This window comes from Mobula hypostoma, chromosome 30 (genome assembly GCF_963921235.1).
Source record: "Mobula hypostoma chromosome 30, sMobHyp1.1, whole genome shotgun sequence".
In the NCBI taxonomy this organism is placed as follows: Eukaryota; Metazoa; Chordata; class Chondrichthyes; order Myliobatiformes; family Myliobatidae; genus Mobula; species Mobula hypostoma.
In genome coordinates this window covers 9,453,039-9,479,046 of record NC_086126.1, presented here as the reverse complement: position 1 = coordinate 9,479,046, position 26,008 = coordinate 9,453,039, and the positions used below count along the sequence as shown (strand labels likewise).

Sequence of the window (26,008 nt, the reverse complement as noted above, 5' to 3'; positions counted from 1 at the left end):
TGCTTGGATGCAGCTGTCACTCCGGGTCCAGTCAAAGGTGCATTTGTTCATCTTGTACGTCTTTTATTTTTAAGACCGCAAGTCACTGCCAGATACTAAGAACATCAAGAACTGCAGGACTCTCCCATCATCGAGTTGCTCGATAGCGACGGAGCCGGACTTATCGCGTACTGTTCTTGTATTGTCGCCTGGACTTGCTGTGTACCGTTGGGATGGTGCGCGGTGCGAGTCATTGTCTTGGACGTTGTTATAAGACCGTAAGACGTAGGAGCAGAATCCTGGAGTAGGCCCATCGAGTCTGCTCCACCATTCAATCATGGCTGATCCTGTTTTTTTTCTCCTCCTCAACCCCAGTTCCCGGCCTTCTCCCCGTAACCTTTGATGCCAAGTCTGATCAAGAACCTATCAATCTCTACTTTCAATACACCCGATGACCTGGCCTCCACAGCTGCACGTGCCAATGAATTCCACAAATTCACCACCCTTTGGCTGAAGAAGTTTCTCCGTTATTGTGATCACAAGACCCGGCTGGACGTTGGTGATGTCGAACACTGCAAGTCCGGTGCAGTGGCCCCTTGCCGAGACCCACAGTGGGGGAGCTGTGCTGCCTCGGGTGTGGCGAGGATTTGGCCAACCCCGCGGGGGTCACCTGTTACATTTGTTTAGGGGAGAAGCTGGCAAGACAGTGTGGGAGAGGCCTCTGCGGGCATGCCGGAATCTGTTCAGGCCCCTCCCAGTGCTGCCCTCTGGTGCTCGCTCGGTAAAAGAACCAGTCAGACATTCAGGGACTTGGGCTACACTTTTTCTTTGTGACTGTATGCTTTTCCGAAACCGTAACCATATGTGCTATGTGCAGTGTGCTGACAGTAATGCGTTTTGTACCTTGGTCCTGAAGAAACGCTGTTTCTTTCGACTACGACCATGTATGTTTGAATGATAATTAAACTTGAGCTTGATACCTATGTCAAATTCCTCTCACCTTCTTTGCTCCAATGCTCCAAGGACTCCAGCTTCTACAGTTTACTCCCTGGAGTTAGACTCTCATCCTTGGAAAATCCTTGAACCTACTCTTTCAAGGACTTTCATATTCTTCCTCATGTGTTGCGACCAGGGTTGGAAATAATATTCCCGTCATGGACTAAATGAGGGGTTCCCAATGCTTTCTTATGCCATGGAGACCTACCATTAACCAAGAGATCTTTAGACCTCCGGGTTGGAAACCCGTGGAGTAATTAGTGTCTTATAAAGGTGCAACAGCACAGCCCTGTTTTACAAAGTTCGAAGTAAATTTAGCAGAGTACGTATATCTCACCATATCCTACCTTGAGATTAATTTTCTTGTGGGCAGCCGTAAGAAAACAATGAATTACAAAAGGCATCCGTTAGTCTTGGGAGACCATGGATCTGTGCCTGGAAAGTCTTCACTCTCCAGGGCGCAGGCCTAGGCAAGGTTGTATGGAAGACCAGCAGTTGCCCATGCTGCAAGTCTCCCCTCTCCATGACACCAATGTTGTCCAAGGGAAGGGCATTAGGACCCATACAGCTTGGCACCAGTGTCGCCGCAGAGCAACGTGTGATTAAGTACCTTGCTCAAGGACACAACATGTTACCTCGGCTGGGGCTCGAACTCACGACCTTCAGATCGCTAGTCGAACGCCTTAACCACTTGGCCACGTGCCCACACGAATTACAATAAAACTTATGAAAAACAATACAAAACAAAGACCCGACAAACATCCAATGTGCGAAAGACGACAAATCATGGAAATAATTAATTTTACGAAGTAAATAAATAACCCCGAGAACGTGAGTTGGAGAGCCCTCGAAAGTGAGTCCGTAGGTTGCGGAATTGGTTCAGAGTCGAGGTGAGTGAAGTTATCCAATGCTGATGGTTGAGGGGTAATAACTCTTCCTGAACCTGGTGGTGTGGGACCTAAGGCTCCTGTACCTCCTTTCCGGTGGCACACAGAGCATGGCCCCTGACGATGGATGCTGCTCTCTTGTAACAGCGAGTGCTCTATGTAGATGCGCTCAGTGGTGGGGGACTGTTTAACCTGTGATGAACTAGGCTCTGTCTAACATACAATTATCCTTTTGGGGCAGGTAGGTTTGCTAATCAATAATTACACCACGGGACGTCCCTTAGAAGCTTTTGGGTGTTCGGGATATCTCCATAAATCATTTTGATTTGAGCCGGTTTAAAGTGCTGAATTCGGTGGAACAGGCGGAAAGCAGAGCATTGCATAGGACAGCAATGAATCACTGACAGCAGCTTCTGGGATTTTCCACAGTCATTTTTAATGTAAAGTGGCTAAGTGTTTGCCATCGTTAGCACTGTAAATTTGGGTTAATCATGACATTGCTCTCTCTCTCTCTGGAAGTTTAGTGTGATTACAAGCAGCATGCACAAAGAGCTGGGGGAGCTCAACAGGCCAGGCAGCACCTATGGAGAAGAGTAAAGCCCGAGACCCTTCAACAGGAAAGGAAAGGTACGTTGCGTCCGGAGTTTCTCGAGTTAGCGGACAATTTCCCTCCACGCCTCTCTGACGTAGTGGGGAACCGCGTACGAGGCAAGTTACAGCAGTGGTTTGCCATTGCCTTCTGCCGGGTGAGTTTACAAAGAGATCACCAGCTTGTAACCCACCCAGCACGGATGGAAAGCGTGCAGGGGAGCCGGCTGGATTCGAACCCGGGACCTTCCGTCCCGAAGTCCAGCACTAATGCCACTATGCCACCAGCCGGGTCCCTTCAACAGGACTGGAGGAAAAAAGATGAAACGAAGGTGGGTGGAGGGGGGAAGAAATAGTACAAGGTGAAACGGTGGGGGGGGGGACAAAGAGCTGGGAAATCGATTGATGAAACAGATAGAGGGCTAGAGAAGGGGGAATCTGATAGACCACCTTGGAAGAAAGGGAGGGGGAAGAAGCACCAGGGGCAAGTGATGGGCATCAACACTTTACTATGCTGGCTCAATCTCATTCTCTCTCATCATGTCCACCCCGCCTGTCCTACCATCTATCTGCAGTGGAGTAATTAATAGTTGACGTACAAGATCCATACACTTGAAAGTGGCGGGGGGGCACATTTACGGTTCCTAAAGTGGTTTGCTGCGCTCCCAGGCTTCACAATAAAGCTCTGAAGTATAAAAAGTGGTGGATGATTTTTATTTAAAGAAAGGCCCAGTCCATCAAAGGCAAAGCATGTTTTACCAGGAGCAGTGCCACAAGAAAGCGAGACACATCATCAAAGACCCCCATCATCCCGGCAAGAGGTACAGGAGCTTGAAGTCCTGGGTTGAGTGTAGAGCTAGCAATTCGGCCAGATAAACGCTAAAGAAACGGCAAGTTTTCCACCCTATCTGTTGCCACAAACGTGTGGAGAGGAGAAACAAGGCTGCTCAGTCAGCCTGATAACCTTACAGCTATTGGACACCAAGGATTGATTCAATCAATCAATCAAATTAGATTCAAGTATATTTATTATCAAAGAATGTATAAATTATACAACTGTCAGACTTGCTCGCTCACAGGTAGCCATACAGCAAGATGCCCGAAAGAACCCAATTAGAGGGGAAAAAAAGAATAAAAATTAAAATAAAAGACCAACACTTTTGGTCAACGGCCAACAGCGCTACAGAATAAAATGGAAACCATAGAAAGGGTGCAGAGGAGATTTACAAGGATGTTGCCTGGATTGGGGAGCATGCCTTATGAGGATAGGTTGAGTGAACACGGCCTTTTCTCCTTGGAGCGACGGAGGATGAGAGCTGACCTGATAGAGGTGTATAAGATAATCAGAGGCATTGATCGTGTGGATAGTCAGAGGCTTCTTCCCAAGGCTGCAATGGCTAGCATGAGAGGGCATAGTTTTGAGGTGCTTGGAAGTAGGTACAGAGGCGATGTCAGGGGTAAGTTTTTTTTTGCACAGAGAGTGGTGAGTGCGTGGAATGGGCTGCCAGCGGCGGCAGAAACGATAGGATCTTTTAACAGACTCCTGGATGGCTACATGGAGCTTAGCAAAATAGAGGGCTATGGGTAAGCCTAGGTAGTTCTAAGGTAGGGACATGTTCGGCACAGCTTTGTGGGCCGAAGGGTTTGTATTGTGCTGCATGTTTTCTATGTTTCTAAAAAAAAACATGTGAACAACAGCACTTGAAATCAAAATGGATTCCTCAGAAATGTGCAGCCGGGAGTAGGCCCGAAGCCTCACTTATCAGTTCATCATGTTAGCAGGCACGGAGCACAGCAGCCGGGGCGGTCTTCATAGCCTCAGCAGCATGGAAGAAGGAGTGACCATCGCAGAGAGCAAGCGAAATTGGCTCTCGCCTCGGATCCTGACACCCTGAATTCTCAACCTATCCAGGCCGGCGTTTAAATTTGACCCAACAGCGAAAGGCTCTGGCGCCCTGGAGAGAGGAGCGAAGATCGCTGAGAGCGAGCGAAATCGGCTCTTGCCTCCGATCTGGGCCGCCGCTTAAATTGTCTAATCAGCAGATTGTGCCTGGACCTAGAATCCGGGCACAGGGCCCGGACCACGCTGCCCAAGCGACACGCTCCGGGCCCAGATTCCGTCACCCAGCCCAAAGCCGCTCTCAAGCTCAACTTAGGGATTTAAGTTGATCCCTAATAACAGCAGGCCTTGGAACAAAGGAAGTCCTCACCACAGAGATTCTTAGATTTTTGTACAGAGCTTTCTTCAAGGTCAGTGGTAAGAGGTAATTATAATATCACTGAAAATTTCTGGACTAATATGTTTCAGACTTGTTGGTTAACAGATAAACATTGGTTAGGGTACAGGGAATAATTCACTAAACTTTTGGATTACTTGATCTCCTGTTCAGGATGTGCCTTGTTCTCATTGTTACCATAAGACTATAAGTCTTATGAAACATAGAAAACCTATAGCACAATACAGGACCTTCGGCCACAATGCTATGCCGAATATGTGCTTACTTTCGAAGTTACCTCGGGTTATCCAAAGCCCTCTATTTTTCTAAGCTCCATGTACCTATCCAGGAATCTTTTAAAAGACCCTATTGTATCCTCAGGTTATGTTATAAGACTAAAAGACCATAAGGCATAGGAGCAGAATTAGGCCACTCAGCCCATCGTGTCTGCTCTGCCATTTCATCGTGGCTGATTTATTTTCCGTCTCAACCTCATTCTCCTGCCTTCTCCCCGTAACCTTCCATGGCCCAACTAACCAAGAACCTATCAACCTCCACTTTAAATATACTCAATGACTCGGCCTCCACAGCCAACCATGTCAATGAATTCCACGGATTCATCAGCCTCTGGCTGAACAAATTCCTTGTCTAAATGGACGTCCCTCTATTCTGATGCTGTGCCCTCTGGTTGTAGACTCACCCACAACTGGAAACATTCTCTCCACACCCACTCCGTCCAGGCCTTGCAATGTTCGATAGGTTTCACTGAGATCCTCCCCCACCTCATTCCATTCTTCTAAACTCTAGCGAGTAAACGCTCCCTGTACGTTAACCCTTTCATTTCCGGAATCATCCTTGTGAACCTCCTCTGGATCTTCTCCAGTGCCAGCACATTGGTTCTTTGATAAGGGGCCCAAAATTGCTCACAATACTCTCAGTGCGGTCTGACCAATGCTTTATAAAGCCTCAGCTTCACACTCTTGCTTTTATATTCTAGTCCTCTCAAAATGAATACTAACATTGCATTTGTCTTCTTATCACCAACGCAATCTGCAAGTTAACCTTTAGAGTAGGGGTCCCCAATCTTTTTATGCCATGGACCAATACTATTAAGCAATGGGTCTGTGGACTCCAGCTTGGGAACCCCTGCTTTAGAGAATCCTGCATAAGGACTCCCAAGTCCCTCTGTGCTTCTGATTTTTGAATTTTCTCCCTGTTTACAAAATAGTCCACGCCTTTATTCCTTCTACCAAGTGCATGTCCATACACCAGCAGTCCCCAACCACCGGGCCGCAAAGCATGTGCTACCGGGCCGCGAGGAAACGATATGAGTCAGCTGCACCTTTCCTCATTCTCTGTCACGCACTGTTGAACTTGAACACAGGGTTGCCAACTGTCCCGTATTTGCCGGGACATCCCTTATATTGGGCTAAATTGGTCTGTCCCATACAGGACCACCCTTGTCCCGTATTTCTCCCGCTAAGGTAGAGCGTTCCTATGAAACCTTTCGTGCCAAAATGGCGTGAAGCAAAGAAGTAATTACCATTAATTTATATGGGAAAATTTTTTCAGCGTTACCAGACCCAAAAAATAACCTAACAAATCATACCAAATAACACATAACACCAAAAATAAATAACACTAACATATAGTAAAAGCAGGAATGATATGATAAATACACAGCCTATATAAAGTAGAAATAATGTATGTATAGTGTAGTCGTGAAGATGAAGGCAAAACCGATTTGTGGGAGAAAAGCCGGCACACACGCGCATGAGCACGCACGCATGCGCACACAGGTGCCCACGCAAGGATTCCTGGTCATGGTAGTCTTTCCTGGGGTAAAGTGTCCTGGGATTTGACTGCTACTTTTGCCCCTTATTTGGGAGTGAGAAAGTTGGCGACCCTAACTGTAAAAGACACGTTGAGGTGAGTTTAACCCTACTTGAACACTCCACCCCCCGGTCAGCTGGTCCGCAAGAATATTGTCAATATTAAACTGGTCCGCGGTGCAAAAAATGTTAGGGACCCCTGCCATACACATCCTGACACTGTATGCCATCTGCCACTTCTTTAATCATTCTCCCAATCTGTCCAAGTTCTTCTGCAAACTTCCTGCTTCCTCAGCACTACCTGCCCCTCCATCTATCTCTGTGTCACTGAAAACTTGGCCACGAGGTCAACAATTCCATCATCCAAATCACTGACATACAACGTGAGAAGGAGTGGAGCCAACACCGGCCCCTGTGGAACACCACTGGTCACCAGAAGCCAACCAGAAAAGGCTCCCTTTATTCCCCCTCACAGACAAGAGATAATCCTGCAGATGCTGGAAATCCCAGCAACACACACAAAACGCTGGCTGAAACGTCGACTGTATTTTTTCCCCCATAGATGCTGCCTGGCCTGCTGAGTTCCTCCAGCATTTTGTGTGTGTTGCTTGGATTTCCCGCTCTTTGCCTCTTGCCAGTCGGCCAATCTTCTGACCGTTCTAGTATCTTTCCTGTAATACCATGGGCTCTTATCTTGTTAAGCAGCTTCATGTACAGCACCTTGTCATAGGCCTTCTGAAAATCCAAATAAACAACATCCACTGACTCTCCTTTGTCTATCCTGCCTGTTATTTCCTTACAGAATTCTAACAGATTTGTCAGGCAAGATTTCCCCTTAAGGTAACCATGCTGCCTTTGACCTACTTTATCAGGCGCCTCCAAGTACCCCAAATCCTTAATAATGGACTCCAACATCTTCTCAACCACTGAAGTGAGGCTAACTGGCCTGTAATTTCCTTTCTCCTGCCTCCCTCCCTTAAGAGTGGAGTGACATTTGAAATCTTCCAGTCCTCCGGAACCAATCCAGAATCCAGTGATTCTTGAAAGATCATTACTAATGCCTCCACAATCTCTTTAGCCACCTCTTTCAGGGTGTTGTCCATCTTGTCCAGGTGACTTACGTTATCTGCCTTCAGCTTCCTAAGCACCTTCACCTTAGTAATAGTAACTACACTCAATTCACCAGTTTTAGACAGGTATATGGAGGAATCTAAGGTGGGGGCTTATATGGGAGGCAGGGTTTGAGGGTCGGCACAACATTGTGGGCCGAAGGGCCTGTACTGTGCTGTACTATTCTATGTTCTATGTTCTATGTAAAGCCCCTTGGCACGTTCTAACGTTACGATAAATAGAAATACCTTAAAGAAGTCTGGTCTTAGACTGAGATTTTTTGTTTTATAAACATGTGTTTATAATTACAGCTATATATGTGCAAATAGACACATCCTTAGGAAACCCAAGATGTCCAAGGTAGTATCCAGGACATCTTCAGGGAGCGGTGCCTCAGGAAGTCGGCATCCATCATTAAGGACCCCCATCACCCAGGACATGCCCTCTTCTCATTGTTACCATCAGGGAGGAGGTACAGGAGCCTGAAGGCACACACTCAGTGATTCAGGAACAGCTTCTTCCCCTCTGTCATCCAAATTCTGAATGCACATTGAACCCAGGAACACTACCTCCCTACTTTTTCTATATATATGGTTCTCAGTAATATTAGATGGACTGTTACCTGTTAATTGCCTATTACAAAATGGCTTCTCTGAAGTGTTAAAATAAAATGGTTTCTCGTACTGAGTAAGGAGTTCTCCATGGCAGCATGTTTGGGTTATACTATGTGATAATGGAAATTGTATTCGTTTGCTAGCCAGTGGAAGTCATGTTATGGTATCTTGTATGTGTGTGCTGAGTTGAGGAGCGCGGGCTTTTTCAGGAGGCGAGTGGAAAGGAAGGACTTGCGGGGAACGGGCAGCGGTTCCAGGGCGGCAGATACCGGGCCTCGGGGGTTCGGATGGTGTCCGGAGTCTCGGAAGGACGTTGTGGATGGCATCGGAGGCCTGAGCTCCAACGTATTAAAATATTATGTGCACAAGACTGTTAAGTTACTTATGTGGCGCCTTTTCTTTTAGTTGTTTCTGCTAACCCGTCACCAATTATTACTATAAAGTGTATTTCTGTACTCGCACCTTGTACGGTGTTTGATATTTGTGTCGTGGCTGATATTTGGGTGCCTCACACCGTATCCGCACCAAAGCATTTGCACTGTTTGGCGGGGTCGACAGCCATTCACCCTTGGCAACGGGAGTCAGTTGGAGTCTCAGATGTTACGTGTGTGTGTGTGTGTGTGTGTGTGTGTATATTTATATGCTTAACTGCAATTCAGAATTTCTTCTATACTTATCATGCATTGCACAATACTGCTGCGGCAAAGTTAACAAATTTCACGACATATGCCAGTGATATTAACCCTGGTTCTGAAATAAGAAGATAAAAAACACTCTCCCTACCTGGTTCTGCAGAACAGCCTTTTCAGAAAGGGCTTGCTGCAATTCCTGCTGAAGGTGTCTTTGCAAAACCTTTGCATTTTCAGCTGTATCTTTCAAGGACCTGCATTCTCCTGCCAGCGTCTCGGCCTGGCTTTGCCATTCCAGCAGAGAGCCCCGCAAGGAGCGCAGTTCCACCTGGCCGCTCGCTTCCTGAGCTTCTGAGGTAGCGGCATCTTCCAAAACTCGCTGCTTCCACTCCTGCAACGCCGCCAGCTCCTCCCGGAGACGGCTCTGCTCGTCGGTGCTCACTTCACGTAGGGCCTCGCCGGACTGGATCGTGGCCATCAAGCCATCTTTCTCACGCTGCAAGCCGCTGGCTGCCTCCTGCAGCCTTCCAACTTCCAAACTCAGCCACTCCTTTTCTCGCTCCAGTACTCTGCATTTTTCATCTAGACAGCTCAACCGCTCATTCAGAGTGTCAACTACTCCCTGACTTCTTTCTTCGTTCAATCGGTGATTCACACCTTCCACTTCTTCAGTAAGCTCTCCCGCTGGCTTCTCTTCTTCTAAACCAGGGGTATTTGTCCGGGTGTCAGCACTTCCTGTGGCCCTCTCTATCAGTGGTTCATTTTCGGATTGGGTCTCCTTGTCACAAAGGACTGTCATCCCCTTTCCCCGCTCACCAACATTTACCTGCAAGCCGTCTGGACATCTGATGTGTTGGCCGTCCTTCACGACATCGCCGCTGCCAGACCCTTCACGACCAAGCCGCCTTTGGATCTGAGCGCCCTGCTTCACTTGGGCAACAGCCTGCCGCTCAGAGTCAAGCGGGGAGGCCGTCCCCTGCGCCCCTCGGGGAACGGAGTCTGCCTTTTGCTCGCCTGCTACAAGCGCATCGTCAGAAAGCACGTTTCTGAAGTGGATGGTTTCTTCACCCGGCAGCTGCTTTTCAACAACCTCATCTGTCCCGGGTACGTTTTGCGCGGCGGGACTATTCAGCAAGGGCACCTTTGCTTCATCATGGTCATTACAGCAGGACGCTTCAGTTACCTGTTCCCGGGGCAGAAGCAGCGGATCATCAAAAGCATTTTCACGGCGCCCGGGCTCCAATCGTTGCACCCTTCCCGGCTCCGATTCCTGCGCGTTCTCTTCAGCACCATGCGCTGAGGAAGCCATCGACGACGGGCTGCTATTTTCACGCGCACTTTGGTTAGCTTGAGGAACCCGTCCGCGGCTCTGTTCCAGCACAACCTCTTCCGGGGGGTTCACACGATTTCCCTCAGACGTCACCGTGACAGTCTTCAAGTTAGCCTTCAGGTCTCGGTTTTCCTGATTAATGCACGCCAAAGTTTTTAAAGCACCCCGCAAACGCCTGTTTAGGACCTGAATAATGCCGTCCTTCTCCTCCAGGCTCAGGAGAAGATCCTCGATGTTCTTGCTTTGGGCTTCCAGGGCGACTGTTAACTGCTGGGTCTCACTGTGGATCCTGGACTGTAGGTTATCAAACATGTCCTGGGCCCGTCGTTTGGCTTCCCCTGCTTCCTCCTTCTCTCTGGTCAACGCTTCGCATCTTTGCTGCAGTTCAGCCAAGTGCTTCTGAAGCTCTTTCAACTGATTGCTAAACCCAGACTGTTCAAGCACCTGGCTCCTCAGGCATTCCAGGAAAAGTTCTCGACTTTTGTCACCTCCCTTCGTGATTCCCGTGAAGCCAAGATTCTCCTCGTCGAGCTTGCGTTCCATCGTTCCACTTGGATCATCATTCGAGTGATTTGAGGAATCTGAAGATAGCTGACTGAGCTCAAGGCTTTGAGCATCTCTCTGCTTGAGAGGCTCCAGTGCGTCTCTGTTTTCACTGTTGGCCTTCATGATCTCCTCAATGCAAACCTCTTCACGCTTAAGATCTACAATTTGTTGCTGGAGCTGCTGCATTTTCTTGGATGCAGCATTCTGCAGGATCTCAATTTCGTCACTCGATCCCACGTGACCACCACCGGATCGCGACAGTCGGGAGGCTTTACTGCGTTCGTCCTCTAACATCTTAGCGGCCTCCTGCAACTTCACCACAAGGGCTCTCTCTTGCTCCAGCTCCTTTTCCAGCGTACCGATCTGCTCCGCCTGACGGGCACCCAGCGCGTTTGAGCGCTCGGCTTCTGCGGCGCACCTCTTCGCAGCCTGCTTTAGTTTCCTTCTCAGCTCTGCCACAGTCTGCCGATCCTTCCGGCCCTCAGCCACTTTGCTTTCGAGTTCTCGCCTCACGTTATCCAACTCGCACTGCAGCACCTGATTTTTCCCTTCCACTTCCTCCAGTTTCAGTTCAATTTCTCCAAGACGTGCGTACCTGGTATCTGGCTTGTCAGGTCTGTCGACCCCCTCGGCCTTTTCTTCAGGCACCACCGTGGTTTCTGCGGCACTGGCTCCCAATTCCTTCTTTGCTTCGACCTTGAGCGCCGGGAGTCTGGTCTCCATTTCCTCTTCAGAACTCCGGAGTGCTTTCACTGTTTTCTCCGAAACTTGGGATTCTTCTGGTTTTCCATACGGTTCAGTTCCCAAGCTCACTGCCGGGCCCGTAGTGTGATCATCCTCCTCGTCGCCCCCAGGGCCTGGGTCCAAGTCGTCCCTCTGCCTCACCTTTCCGAGTTGGCTACCTTCCATCGAGTCCAATGCTTCCTCTGTGGCTTCCGGCTGCGATCTCAGTACTGTCTCCGCATCGTCGGGCTTTTCACCCTCTGACTGACAAGTCTTGGGCTCTTCATCGTGGTCGGATTTGCTGATCGCACCTGCATCATTTCTATTCGAGTCGTGCGAGGATGGGTCCACGCTCTCCGGGTCTGCCCTGCTCTGGAGGCGCAACTTCTCTTGCAGGTCTTCAAGCTGGGACACCAGAGCCAGGTTTTCAGCTGAAATATGAAATTAAAATTTGCTGAAGCTGGAATAACATTTTTCATTTACAGTGCTGAGTTAGAAAAAATGTAACACCCAGTGTCACATTATACAATGGAAACGTCTTAATGACTGATTTGGTTAGGTCCAATTTGGTCTTCCAGAGCACAGCAATCCTGGATACGCACTGTGCTACACCTGCCCCCACACCTCCTCCCTCCCTCACGGCCATTCAGGGCCGCAAACAGTCCTTCCAGGTGAGGCGACACTTCACCTGTGAGTCTGTTGGGGGTCGTATACTGTGTCTGGTGCTCCCGGTGTGGCCTCCTGTATATCACTGAGACCCGATGTAGATTGGGAGACCGCTTCGCCGAGCATCTACACTCCGTCTGCCAGAGTAAGTGGGTTCTCCCATTGGCCAACCATTTTAACTCCACTTCCCATTCCCATATGTCAATCCATGGCCTCCTCCACTGTCGAGATGAGGCCACACTCAGGCTGGAGGCGCAACACCTTGTATTCCCTCTGGGTAGCCTCCAACCTGATGGCATGAACATCGATTTCTCAAACATCCGATAATCCTTTATCCTTTCTCACCTTGTCTCTTTGTCCACCCATCGTCTCCCTCTGGTGCTCCCCCCCAACTTTTCTTTCTTCCACGGCCTTCTTTCCCCACCTATCAGACTCCCCCTTCTCCAGCCCTGTATCTCTTTCCCCAAACCACTTCCCAGCTCCTTACTTCACTTCCTCCCCTCCCAGCTTCACCTATCACAAACAACAGGAATTCTGCAGATGCTGGAAATTCAAGCAACATACATCGAAGTTGCTGGTGAACGCAGCAGGCCAGGCAGCATCTATAGGAAGAAGCGCAGTCGACGTTTCAGGCCGAGACCCTTCGTCAGGACTAACTGAAGGAAGAGTGAGTAAGGGATTTGAAAGCTGGAGGGGGAGGGGGAGATGCAAAATGATAGGAGAAGACAGGAGGGGGAGGGATGGAGCCGAGAACTGGACAGGTGATAGGCAGAAGGGGATACGAGAGGATCATGGGACAGGAGGTCCGGGAAGAAAGACGGGGGGGGGGGTGACCCAGAGGATGGGCAAGAGGTATATTCAGAGGGACAGAGGGAGAAAAAGGAGAGTGAGAGAAAGAATGTGTGCATAAAAAAGAGTAACAGATGGGGTACGAGGGGGAGGTGGGGCCTAGCGGAAGTTAGAGAAGTCAATGTTCATGCCATCAGGTTGGAGGCTACCCATACGGAATATAAGGTGTTGTTCCTCCAACCTGAGTGTGGCTTCATCTTTACAGTAGAGGAGGCCGTGGATAGACATGTCAGAATGGGAATGGGATGTGGAATTAAAATGTGTGGCCACTGGGAGATCCTGCTTTCTCTGGCGGACAGAGCGTAGATGTTCAGCAAAGCGGTCTCCCAGTCTGCGTCGGGTCTCACCAATATATAAAAGGCCACATCGGGAGCACCGGACGCAGTATATCACCCCATCACCTATCACCTTGTGTTTCTCTCTCCCCTTCTCCTCCTCCCTCCACCTTTTAAATCTAGCCCTCAGCTTTTTTCCTCCAATCCTGCCAACTGTACTTTTTTTTCCCATAGATGTGTGTTGCTTGGATTTCCAGCACCTGTACCTTTTCTCTTGCTTCCAGCTGGAAGGTTAATTAGTCATCGTAAATAGTCCTGTAATTGGGCTAGGATTAAATCGGGGCTTGCTTGGAAGGACCGATTCTGTGCTGTTTCCCCTTGTTTATGCGCCCTGGATTTTATTAAAAGACACCACAGATGCTGCCTGACTCACTGAGTATTTACAGTAATTCTATTTTAAAAATTTTTTTTTTTATTTAGAGATACCAACTCAGTAAACAGGCCCTTCTGGCCCACAAGCCTGCACCGCCCAAATACACCCATGTCCAATTAACCTACTAACCCGAATAGGTCTTTGGACTGTGGGAGGAAACTGGAGCTCTCGCTTACAGGGAGAACGGACGAGATTCTTACAGACAGCGGCGGGAATTGAACCTGGGTCGCCAGCAACGTAATAGCGTTAACCTAACTGCTATACTACCTTGCTGTCCTAGTGTAATGCCCTGGTTCACATCTTTACTGTTATGCTGTAGGTATTTCGCTTAGCAGCTCTGTAAGAGCAGTCTGTTCTGCTTTCAGCCTGTTCGGATTACTGTTGAAGATGAGGGATGATGAGGAATGTGTGCCGTCCAATTAGCGGGAGCTTTTTCTTGGTGAGGGACAACAAGGTTGGCCTTGGAGAGATGGAGAGAGGAGACACTGGGGAGAACCGGTCTGGTGGGAGACCCGTTAGTTCAGGATGGATTGCGAGCGACCTTCGGAAGGTGGTGTGTGCTTTCACATTGACTGAGGGCCCAGCGCGTGAGTGACAGAGATCCAACTTGTGCACATTTGACTGTTTAATTAGAATGGGCCCTTTTCTTTTTGTTATTCTTTACTAACCCTTTAGTTAAGATTCACAAATACAATTCCTTTGATCATGTGCAGTGTACTGTCTGTTACTTCGTGGCATTAATTTGTAACAGGGTTGCAAATTACATTGCATCCACACAAACCGGGGTTTGGGGTGGGACGAGCCGTCTCAATCTCACGAGTTTGGCGGGACTTGAGAGTGTCTTTATAGAGGAGCGGAGTTGACGACGTTACTGAACGTGTTTGATTTAAGATATTGGTCTAGCCTTGTTTTGTTCTGTTTGCTTTTTTTTGGGTTTAGTATTTAGTTTCTTTTTTTTTGTTTTTTTTTGGGTTTTTCTTTGTATTTTTTTTCTTTTTATTTCCTTTTTCTCTATGATTAATTATATTAAGAGTTTGCAAGTCTATTATACCTGTATTATTTGAAATCTTTTTTGTACATGCTTATCAACAATAAGATTATTCCAATCTCTCTGTATCAATATTGTTACTCTGTTTATAATTTTGGAAAATTAATAAAAAAGATTTTAAAAGAAAGAAGAAAGAGAGCATCTTCCCTTGACTTACGCAGCCGAGGAAACCAGTGTGTTTCACTAGTTTTAAGAAAACACAACTATCCAACAGCAGGGAAGAACAAAATCACCAGCACTTTTCTACTTTTCCATCAATTGGACGAAAGGCTGGATAAACTTGGGCAGTTCTCGCTGGAGCGCCGGAGATCTGACAGAGGTTATGAGAGGCCAGGAAAGTAAAATGCTATTCATAAAATCCACCCTGTCGGAGCACAAAAGAGACTTTGCATCAGTGATTCCGGGAACGAAGGGATTAACATATGAGGACCGTTTGGCAGCTTGGGGCCTGTACTCACCGGAATTTCGAAGAATGCGGTGGGGGGGGGGGGGAAATCTCATTGCAACCTATGGAATGTTTAAAGGACTAGAGAGGGTGGATGTGGGGAGAAATGTCCCCTGCAGTGGGGGTATCCAGAACTAGCCTCAAAATTGAGGGGCGACCCTTTTAGAACAGAGGTAAGGAGGAAATTTTTTTTTTACTGTGGAATGCTCTGCCACAGACTGCGGTATATTTAAGGTGAGATTTGACAGTTTCCTGATCGGTCAGGGCATCAAAGGATATGGCGAGAAGGCCAGTGTATGGGGTCGAGTGGGATCTGGGCGCAGCAGTCTCAATGGACTGATTGGCCTAATTCAGCTCGTGTGTCACACACAAAACTGGAGGGACTCAGCAGGCCAGGCATCATCTATGGAAAAGATTACAGTCGACGTTTTGGGCTGAAACGTCCTGAAACGGGGGCTTCGGCCTGAAAAGTCCACTGTACTCTTTTCTATAGATGCTGCCTGGCCGGGTGAGTTCCTCCAGCATTTTGTGTGTATTGCTCTGGATTTCCAGCATCTGCAGATTCTCTCTTATTTCCTATATCTTATGGTCTAACTAACAACTCGAGCTCTATACCATGAAACTATTATACTACTCAATTGAAAGGAACTATTATCGGCCTTCGGAGTTGAGAACACAGTGCTATACACCCGAAGTAATCGTTACTGACGTTCATCCCCTTTACTGGAGATCATACATCAGGACACAACAATAGCAACGTCCTTTGAATAAAACCGAGCCCTACCTTTTATCTCCTCCCTTGACCTCTGACTTTCTGCTAACTGTTGCTCCAGCCTCTTCAGCTGTGCTTCGAGGTGCACGATTCTCTGGGCACTTTGTTCTTGCCAGGCGCTAACACGTTCCTTCTCCTTCAGTGCACACTAGAAGGCAATTAAAAACACAAAAGCAAAAAAAAAAACACAACCAGATCATTAAGTTACTCTGGTACCTGCTGCTGTGCACCCACAATAACTTGAAGGGGGTCACAAGGGTCAGCGTTGTGGTTCATGTGGAATTTAAGAAAAAAAGTTCAATAGGGTCCCACCACATGAGCACTTAATTCATTGACCTTTCTAATTTCAATATTTCTGGAATCTGGGCAGTTGCATGCCCACTTTTATGATCCACCCATAATAGTCTTCGGGGAGGAGCTAGGCAAGATGGCCCAGCAGATTTTGCAGACCCAGTTCGCCCACGAAGCGGCTTATTCTTCTCTTGTGCCTTCCTAAGTGGTTGGGGTTGTGTCGGAGCATGTGACCTAGTGGTTCCTCGCAGGCGGTGGGCTTTCCAACCGGCCGTGAGGCCTGGCGCCTCGCTAACTCCAGGAACGGCCCGGAGGACGCACGCCTTCGGGGGAGCCGGTTCCTTGCCGATTTCGCTGACGGAGGCGCCGCGGCGTGTGCTGCTGTCAGAGGAAGGCCTCCGTACTCAAGCAATCCCTCTCCCTTTTGATGGAGGGAGAGCCTGTTGGTCCTCGAGTCTGTGTGGGGGCGGGGGGGGGGCTTAAGAAGACTGTAACATCGGGACAGCGAGTTGCTGGTCTCCACTCTATCTGTTGCAGGGGCAATCTCTCTCCCCCTCGAAGGAGAGAGAGCCTGTCTGAAATACTGAAGTAGTGGGGATGGACTCTCAATCAAGGTCTCCATTGGGGGGGGGGGGCCTTTGCTATTGCTTGCATGGTGGGGGGTTGGGGTTTGATGTCCTTGCTGGTGGAAGTGGGAGGAGGGGGAGGGTCACTGTTTCTGCTGCTGCTTGTGTGATGGGAGGGGAGTGTGAGGCTTGGGGGTTCTGATGTTTCTACCATTCATTCTATGAGGTGTCTTGTTTCGTGGATGTCCGTGAAGAGTAAAAAATTTCAGGTTGTATACTTCCTCTCCAAAGAAACTTAGAAGCAACAGAAATGTGATTTCTTAGAAGAATGCTGAAAATATCATATAGAGATAGGGTAAATAAGGAGACAGTACTCCAACGTGTCCATACAAGAAGAACTTTAATGAGAACATTAAATGAGAGGAAACTTAAATTCCTGTGCCATGTCATCAGAAAGGGAGAAATAGAATGCCTTACATTACAAGGCCGTATGCCTGGGAAATGCGGAAGAGGAAGGCAAAGAAGAAAATATATGGACATTGTGAAAGAACTAACAGTGTGCGAGATATCATTGATGCTGCGAGGGATCGTTCCATGTGGAGTGCCATGATCGCCCAAGCGTGTAACGTGCAAGGCACATGAAGAAGAAGAAGATACTTTCTCTGAAATTAAATTGAACCATTTGAATCTGAAAGTGGTGAAAAGCTGCCTTCCTGGATCGCTCTAGTCCTTCTGGTGAACACTGTTGGACATGGAGTTCAGGATTTAGATCTAGAGACTACGAATGACCAGCGAACGTTATTTCCAAGTCAAGATGGGAAGGGAATGTGCAAGCGATTGCGTTTTCCTGCACCTGTTGCCCTTGCTCTTGGCAGCAGGGACTACACATTTGATAAGCTTGAGGTGGAATGAATACATATGGTTGTGATTGAGTTATGAATTAAATTGCCCGTAATGGCTTGATAGATGTCAAATTACTTGCTTTAGTGTGTTGGAAGAGTGCTCATCCAGACAAGAGGGTAAGAGTCCATCACTCCACTGACTCGTGTCTTGTAGAGAGAGAAACAATTTGGGTATCTGGGAATACAGGTCCATAATTCGCTGGAAGTGGCATCACAGGGAGATAGGGTCACGAAGAAAGCTTTTAGCACGTTGCCTTCGTAAATCAAAGTATGGCGTACTGGAGACAGGGTGTTATGCTAAGTTGTATAAGATGTTAAAGAGGCTTAGCTTGGAGTATTGTGTGCAGTTTTGGTTACCTACCTACAGGAAAGATGTAAACAAAGTTGAAAGAGTGCAGAGAAAATTTGCCAGGTCTGGAGGAGCTGAGTAATAAGCAAAGATTGAACAGGTTAGGACTTTATCCCTTGGAGCATAGAAGATTGAGAGGAGATTTGACAGAGGTATCCAAAATTATGAGGGGTATAGATAGGGTAAATGCAAGCAGGCTTTTTCTACTGAGGATGGGTGGGTCATGGGTTAAGGGTGAAAGGGGAACATCTTCACTCAGAGGATCATGAGAGAGTGGAATGAGCTGCCAGCATAAGTTCGATTTCAATATTTAAGAGAAGTTTGAATAGGTATGTGGATGGTAGTGGTATGGAGGACTATGGGCCTGGTGCACCTCGATGGGAGTAGGCAGTTTGAATGGTTTTGGCATGGACTAGATGGGCTGAAGGGCCTGTTTCTGAGCTGTATTTCTCTATGACTTTATCAGGGGTCACCCGCTTTAAGCACACCCAGCCTCTGTCTGACCTGTTCTTATAGCCACGGTAATCAGAATCAGGTTTACTATCACCAGCATAAGTTGTGAAGTTTGTTGTCCTTGTGGCAGTAAAATGCAATACATAATAATAGAAAACTATATGAACTACAATACATACGCAAAATATTTAAATTAAATAAGGAGTGCAAAAACAGAAATAAAAACGGAGTGAGGTAGCGTTCATGGGTTCAATGTCCATTCAGAAATCGGATGGCAGAGGGGAAGAAGCTGTTCCTGAATCATTGAGTGTGTGCCTTCAGGCTCCTGTACCTCCTTCCTGATGGTAACAATGAGAAGAGGGCATGTCCTGGGTGGTGGGAGTCCTTAATGATGGACGCCGCCTTTCTGAGGCATCGCTCCTTGAAGATGTTCTGTAAGTTACGGAGGCTGGTGCCCATGATGGATCTGAGTTCACAACTCTCTGCAGATTACTTCGATCCTGTGCAGCAGCTCTCCCCCCATACCAGACGCTGATGAAGTCAGTTAGAATGTTCTCCACTGTAGATCTGTAGAAACTTGTGCACGTCTTTGGTGACAAACCAAATCTCCTCAAACTCCTCATGAAACCTAACCGCTCGGGAAGCGGAGCGAAGTTAAGATGGCGCTAAACGGCAACCCTTTTGCTTGCATCTTCGGAAACAGCTCTATTTCCATCTTTAATATCTTTATTTTTCCCCTTTCAGGGTTCTTTTGAAGACCCTGACCTGGAGTTACACGCTGACTTTGGTTCTTTGCGGGAATGGGACCCATTCACGGGGTTTCAGGACCGGCCGTTGTTCGGCACGCCAGGGGTTCGGCTTGAGAGTCCCGCTCGGATTCGGAAGTCTAAGATCTCGGGGCCCTGGTGACCGGCGGATCGCGGGTCGGTGTCACGGCAGGAGACTCGTGTGTCGTCAGGGAGGCCGGAAAATCTTTCACTGTGTTCCCGAAGACCCGGGATCTTTGCGATCTTCAGGCACAGAGCTCGAAAAAAGCGGCGTAACAGGCTTTTAATATCGTAACCCAGCGAGTTTGTTATGTCTCCCTGCTCGCTTTGGGGAAAACGGAGACACCTCCTTCTCCCTTATTAGGATCTGCAGTATGTCAAATGCCGGATGAAATGTGAAGTCTGTGGGGTAACTACAAGTCTGTGTCTTTGCTATTGCTTTGCTCACACTTCAGTGCTCAGTGGCGGTACTGATGCTTTTCTTTTGTCGGTGGAGGGAGGGGGACCGTTGCTCACTGCCGCTTAAGCGCAGGAGGTAGGGGAGCTGGTGGGGGGGGGACTTTGGGGTTCTTACGTTTATCTGTTGTTCATTCTTTGGGGCCCTTCTCTGTCTTCGTGGGTGCTTGCGAAGAAAAAGCATTTCAGGGTGTATATTGATTACATTTCTCTGACATTAAATTGGACCTTTGGTGTGCCATCTTTGCTGGGCCCAGGACAGATCCTCACAAACATCGACACCCAGGAACTTGAAATCGCTCGGTATACGGCTGGTTGATTTCTGGATTATGGCTACCTCCCGGATTCTGACTGTGGATTTGGTGATGGTAATGAAATTGAATGTCCAGGGTAGATGGGTTGGACTCTCCCTTATTGGCGAAGGTAATCAGCGGGCAGTTTTGTGGCATAAATGTTACGTCACTTAACCAACGCTTGCATGTTACCAAGGGTGCACGGACACGATAGGTTGACAGCTCCATTCTATGCTGCAAGTTTCTACCCAAATGCCAGCATCAAGCAGCAAAACTTTAATGAACAAAAATTGCAAGCGATCACTCCTTTTTTTTCATTCACTGCCCGCTGTAACCCCCACCCCTACCTTTTCAGTGCCTCACTTGGTCCCTGACCCTTGAGGGCTGGCTTGCGGCTCTTGACTCTACCAACAATGCTCTGTCCTGGGCCCAACATATCGATGCAATTGCAAAGGAGGCACGACAGCGGCTATATTAGGAATTTGAGGAGACTTGGCATGTCACCAAAGACACACCCAGTCCTGAGACACAGGCAAGGTCATCTGATTCCAAACAATTGTTTATTTATTACTACAGATTGTCTCTCTGGTGCTTCCCTCTCCCTTCCCCTTTTCCCGACCATGATTCCCCTCTCCCTGCCCCCTTCCTACTCTCAGTCCACAAAAGAGACCCATATCTGAATCAGGTTTATTATCACTCACATGTCATGAAATTTGTTTTCATTTTTGCAGCAGCAGAACAGTGCAATACATAAAATTACTATAGTACTGTGCAAAAGTCTTAGGCACCCTAGCTATATATAAATGTGCCTAAGACTTTTGCACAGTGCTATACTTTTTTATTGCAATTTAGTTTTTTTTAATGCATTGCAATACTTAATTGTGCAAGACAACAAACTTCACAACATATGCCAGTGATATTAAACCTGTTTCTGATCAGGCAGTCAGTCCCGATGAAGGGTCTCGGCCTGAAATGTTGACTGTTTACTCTTTTCCATGGATGCTGCCTGGCCTGCTGAGTTCCTCCAGCATTTTGTTTGTGTTACTTTGATTTCCAGCATCTGCAGATTTTCTCTTGGTTTAGATTTGATAAAACACTGCTACCTACTCCCACTGCATTTCATAAAGGAATGGTGAATCACATGTCCCACTACTCTCAAATTGTAACAGACAGTTTTTTTGAAAAGATCGTCTGCACCCTGCTTCCAGAACAGGGAGGCTCCAATCTTAACATGATCTCATCAACTGTTTAAAAGCAAGAGGAACAGTATGTGGAAATCTAGCAGCAGGTTATATTCTAGACGAAAGATTAGCTTTATTATACCTCAAAACTTCCAGTGAAATGCACCCCTTGCGTCAAATTAGTGAGGACTTTGCTTGGGGCAGCCTGCAAGTATTGCCACGCTTCAACGTTGCACGCCCACAACTCACTAACGCTAACTGGTACATCTTTGGACTGTGGGAGGAAACCAGAGCATCAGGAGGGAACCTACTTGGTCACAGGGAGAACGTACAAACTCCTTACAGGCAGCGACAGGAATTGAACCTGGGTCGCTGGTACCGTAATAGTGCTGTGCTGTGTTGCCCCAAATGCGTCTCAAGTGCCTGGCGTCTGTTTCTAAACTACACTTCAGGGAAGTTATACCAGCCTTAGAAGGAGTACAGCAAGAACTAACCACAATGATAACAAAAGAAAAACAAGTTAAATTCTATCTTCAAGCAAGAGAAAATCTGCAGACGCTGGAAATCCGAACAACACACACAAAATGCCGGAGGAACACAGCAGGCCAGGCAGCGCCTATGGAAAAGAGTAAACAGTCGGCGTTTCGGGCCCAGACCCTTCGGCAGGAATTCTATCTTATTTACTTATTTAGAGATACAGCGCAGAATAGGCTCCTCTGGCCCTTTGAGCTGTGTCCCCCAGCCCGATTTAACCCTAACCTAATCGTGGGACAATTTAAAATGACCAATTCTTTCGACTGTGAGAGGAAATTGGAGCACCCGGGGGGGGGGGGATGTGTGTGGAGCCCACACATTCCACAGGGAGGACATACAGAGATGCCGGAATTGAATTCCGACGCCCTGCGCTGTAGACAGCATCGCGCTAACCGAGCTGTAATAGCGTCCCGCTGACTTTGGGGAGAGAGCACAGAAGGTAAGGTGGAGTTCCCTGTAAGTTGAGAGTTAGAAAGAGGGGAAACTGACCCATCCGCAAGAGCTTTTGTGGCTTTTGGAAGCTGTTCAGTGCAAAGGTAAGACAGCTCAATCATCAAGGCCAGATGAGATAAGAATTTTCTTCATCAAAGGACAAGGGGGGAGAAAAAAAAGCAGCCTTGTGGAGATAGAAACACAATGAAAAGCTCAGGAGGTTGAATGTCCTCCTGCCGTTCTGTGTTTAAACCAACCTAACACTTATCGAGACCCATAAATGGCACAGTTATCAACAAGGTAACTTGACCTCAATACAGCACCATCTATGTCAAACCCACCTGAAGGTTTTTCTGAAGGTCGTCCCCATTCTTCTGGTGAGTTGCGAGCTCTTTCTCTGCCCAGCTCAATTTTGCCTTGACATCTTCCAGCTCCTTATCCACCAGCCGCTTCCCTGCCGCCATCTGTCAAAAGACAATAGCCAGGTAAAGTCACAGACAAAAACTCTATCCCGTCTAGTCCTTTTACAGTATGGGAGTCCCAGTCAATATGCGGAAAGTTAAAATCACCTACTATAACAACCTTATGTTTCTTGCTGTAATCTCTCTACAAATTTGCTCCTTCAAATCCCTGGACTGTAGGGGTGGTCTGTAATATAGTCCCATTGAAGTGGTCATACCTTTCTTATTCCTCAGTTCCACCCATCACAACACGTTTTCCAGTCTGTCCTGACTGAGCACTGCTGTGACATTTTCCCAGACTAGTAACACCTCCGTTAATCCCCCCCGCTCTGTCACGTCTACAACAGCGGAACCCCTGACTATTGAGCTGCCAGTCCTGCAGCCAAGTCCCACTCATGGCTACAATATTATAATTCCACATGCTGATCCATGCCCTGAGCTCATCCACCTTTCCTGCAATACTTCTTGCATTAAAATATACACAACTCAGGACATTAGTCACACCATGCTCAACCTTTTGATTCCTGATTTTGTCTGAGGTCTTAACAACATCTATTTCCACAACCTCTCCACTAATGGTACTGGCACTCTGGTTCCTAGCTCTCTGCAACTCTAATCTAACTCATACTACCAGCCCAACAAGGTACTAGTACAAGAGCCTCAGGACTCGCACCACCAGGTTCAAGAACAGTTACTACCCCTTAATCATCAGGCTCTTGAACAAAAGAGAACAACTACACTCATCTATTGAGATGTTCCCACAACCAATGATCTCACTTTAAGGACTCTTTATCTTGTTATCGCACGCTCTCGTTGCTATTTATTTATATTTGCATTTGCGCAGTTTCGTGTCTTCTATTATCTCTTTCATTGTTCCTGTTTACAGTTACTATTCTATAGATTTGCTGAGTATGCCCGCAGGAAAATGAAACTCAGGGATGTATGTGGTGATATATACGTACTCTGGTAATAAATTTTACTTTGAACTTTGAACAAATGCATTCTTACTGGGCCTAGAAAATATTCTGCTGTGGTCCGGATCCCCAGAAGCTGAAACAATTGAAAACGTTTAGGCAATTTCACCCAGCCCGTTAAATTTGATTTACTACATAGTACATAGAAATAGGAGCGAGTGCAGGCCACTTGGCCCCTTGAACCTTTTCTGCCACTAGCTAATCAGTTCCACCTTCCTGCCTGTTCTTCAGAACCTTCAACTTTCCAAAAGCTCAGCATTTGTTACTGAATTTATTGAGTGCTTAATGGATTCTTTTTGAACGCAGTATGGCTTTAAATCTGCTCGATATTCCCACATAGGGGACCTTTGCACCACCCAGGGTCGAGTAGAGAGCTGGTTGCTCATTTGAGATTCAGACAAGCGCTGGCATATGCTCAGTGGCCGTTTTATTGGGCGCGTCCTGTACCTCATGAAGTGGCCACTGAGGGTGTGCTCGTGGTCTGCAGCTGTAGCCCATCCACTTCAAGGTTCAATGTGTTGTGTGTCCAGAGATGCTGTGAGTTCTATGGGCAAAAACACCTTGTTAATGGAGGTCGGGGGAGCGTGGCCAGACTGGTTCAAGCTGACAGTAACTCAAATAACCACGTGTTACAACAGTGGTGTGCAGAACAGCATCTCTGAACGCACAATACCTCGAATGTTGAAGGGGATGAGTTGCACTGGACAACAAAGATCTTGCTTCCTGAATACTTTTGGGTGCATCTTATGGATTTTGAGGTGCTGCTCTCCTTACCACGCACCATTTTTTAAAAATCGCCTATGTTTGTTATTTCAATTCATAATTCAAGTCAGAATAACTGATGTCAAGATTAAGGAAGGCATTTCTGTTGGTCTATAAATCAAAGAGGTCATCAATGACAGGCAATTTAAAGAACTTCTAATGGGACCGGAGAAAATCACATGGAAGGCATTCAAGAATGTTGTTGGAAATTTTCTTGGCAACTGCAGAGCACCAAACTACATGCAGCTGGTTGACAACATGCTTCAAGCATACAAAACCACGAAGTGTAACATGTCACTGAAGATTCATTTTCTGCCTTCCCATTTAGACTTCTTCCTTGCTAACCTTGGCGCTGTCAGTGACGAGCACGGTGAAAGGTTTCACCAGGACATTGCGGTCACAGAGAAACGGTATCAGGGCAACTGGAATCCATCAATGCTGGCTGATTATTGTTGGACACATAAGCGAGAGCCTCAGGCACTGAGTACAAACGAAAATCATCAACACAACATTTTTAGCTTAGTTGAACTATTGCAAAGCATTGGTACCGTTATACAATCAAAAGCATTATATTCAATAAAAGCTAATTTCTTTTTTTCCACATTCCTATGTGACACAGGTAGTCTGAAAGTATACTTGCATTCAGCTTCAAGTGGTCTATCATTAAAAAAATATTCTGAGGAAGCTACTTTCGAAAAAATGGTTGTCCGGTGCTACAGCAGCAGCTGACCATAAACGTACTTGATGACCACTTTTGTTAGATATAGGTATAGATGAGCAAAAACCAAAACTATGAGAGCAACAGTCCACAACAGTTACAAAAAGTTTAATTTCGCGCAAATTAACAAAGCTTACTTGATTGATTTTAGCCTGTAAAGCCAAGTGTTCGGCCTTGAGCTGCTGGATCTCCTGATTCAATTGGTTCTTCTCCTGTTTACACTGATGGTCAAGGCTTTGATAGGCGCGTTGCTGGTCAGACAGTTCCTAGGGAAACAAGGACACCTTTACATTGCTTGTCATCCACCAACATTGTCATCCATGACAGCAGTAATACACTGTGTTGGCACATTATGTCAAAGGGACCAAATTCTAAGCCTGAACTTGGAGGAGACCAGGGAAATCATTGTGGATTTCAGGAAGGTGCTGACGAACCACCCCACCCTCACCCTCGCGAATACGTGGCTCCTCCGTAGAGAGAGTTAAGTGCACCAAGTTCCTGGGAGCTCCCAGCACAGATGACCTCATCTGGTCCCTCAATATTGTCTCCCTGAACAGGAAGGCACAGCAGTGTCTCCACTTCTTAAAGAAGATTGAGGCAAATACGTCTGAATTTTACAGGAGCACCATTGAGAGTGTTCTGACAAGTTGCATCTCCATCTGGTATGGGAGCAGCCGAGCATCAGACCGGAAGTCCCTACAAAGGACTGTGAGAACGGCCGAGAGGATCATAGGGGTCTCCCTACCGTCCATCGGGGACATTAATCAGGAGCGCTGCGTACGCAGGGCCCTTAGTATTATCAAGGATCCCATCCATCCATCCAGCATCCTCTTTGACTTTCTGCCATCAGGCAGGAGACTCCGATGCATAAAGACAAGAACGGTCAGGATGGGAAACAGTTTCTTCCCTCAGGCCGTCAGGCTTCTGAACT

The 26,008-nt window shown here is 47.3% G+C and overlaps 1 protein-coding gene across 3 annotated transcripts in view; it reads right to left on the bottom strand.

Annotated features, from left to right (window-relative positions):
• LOC134339539 (centromere protein F-like) overlaps positions 1-26,008 on the bottom strand; it is a 123,030-nt gene that overhangs the window by 28,390 nt on the left and 68,632 nt on the right. For all 3 annotated transcript variants that reach the window (XM_063036147.1, XM_063036146.1, XM_063036149.1), the window contains 4 exons: positions 25,215-25,343; positions 22,504-22,626; positions 15,951-16,086; positions 9,006-11,881 (listed from right to left, as the gene is read on the bottom strand). In XM_063036147.1, coding sequence (XP_062892217.1) covers positions 9,006-11,881; positions 15,951-16,086; positions 22,504-22,626; positions 25,215-25,343 — 3,264 coding nt within the window. The remainder of the gene's footprint in view (positions 1-9,005; positions 11,882-15,950; positions 16,087-22,503; positions 22,627-25,214; positions 25,344-26,008) is intronic.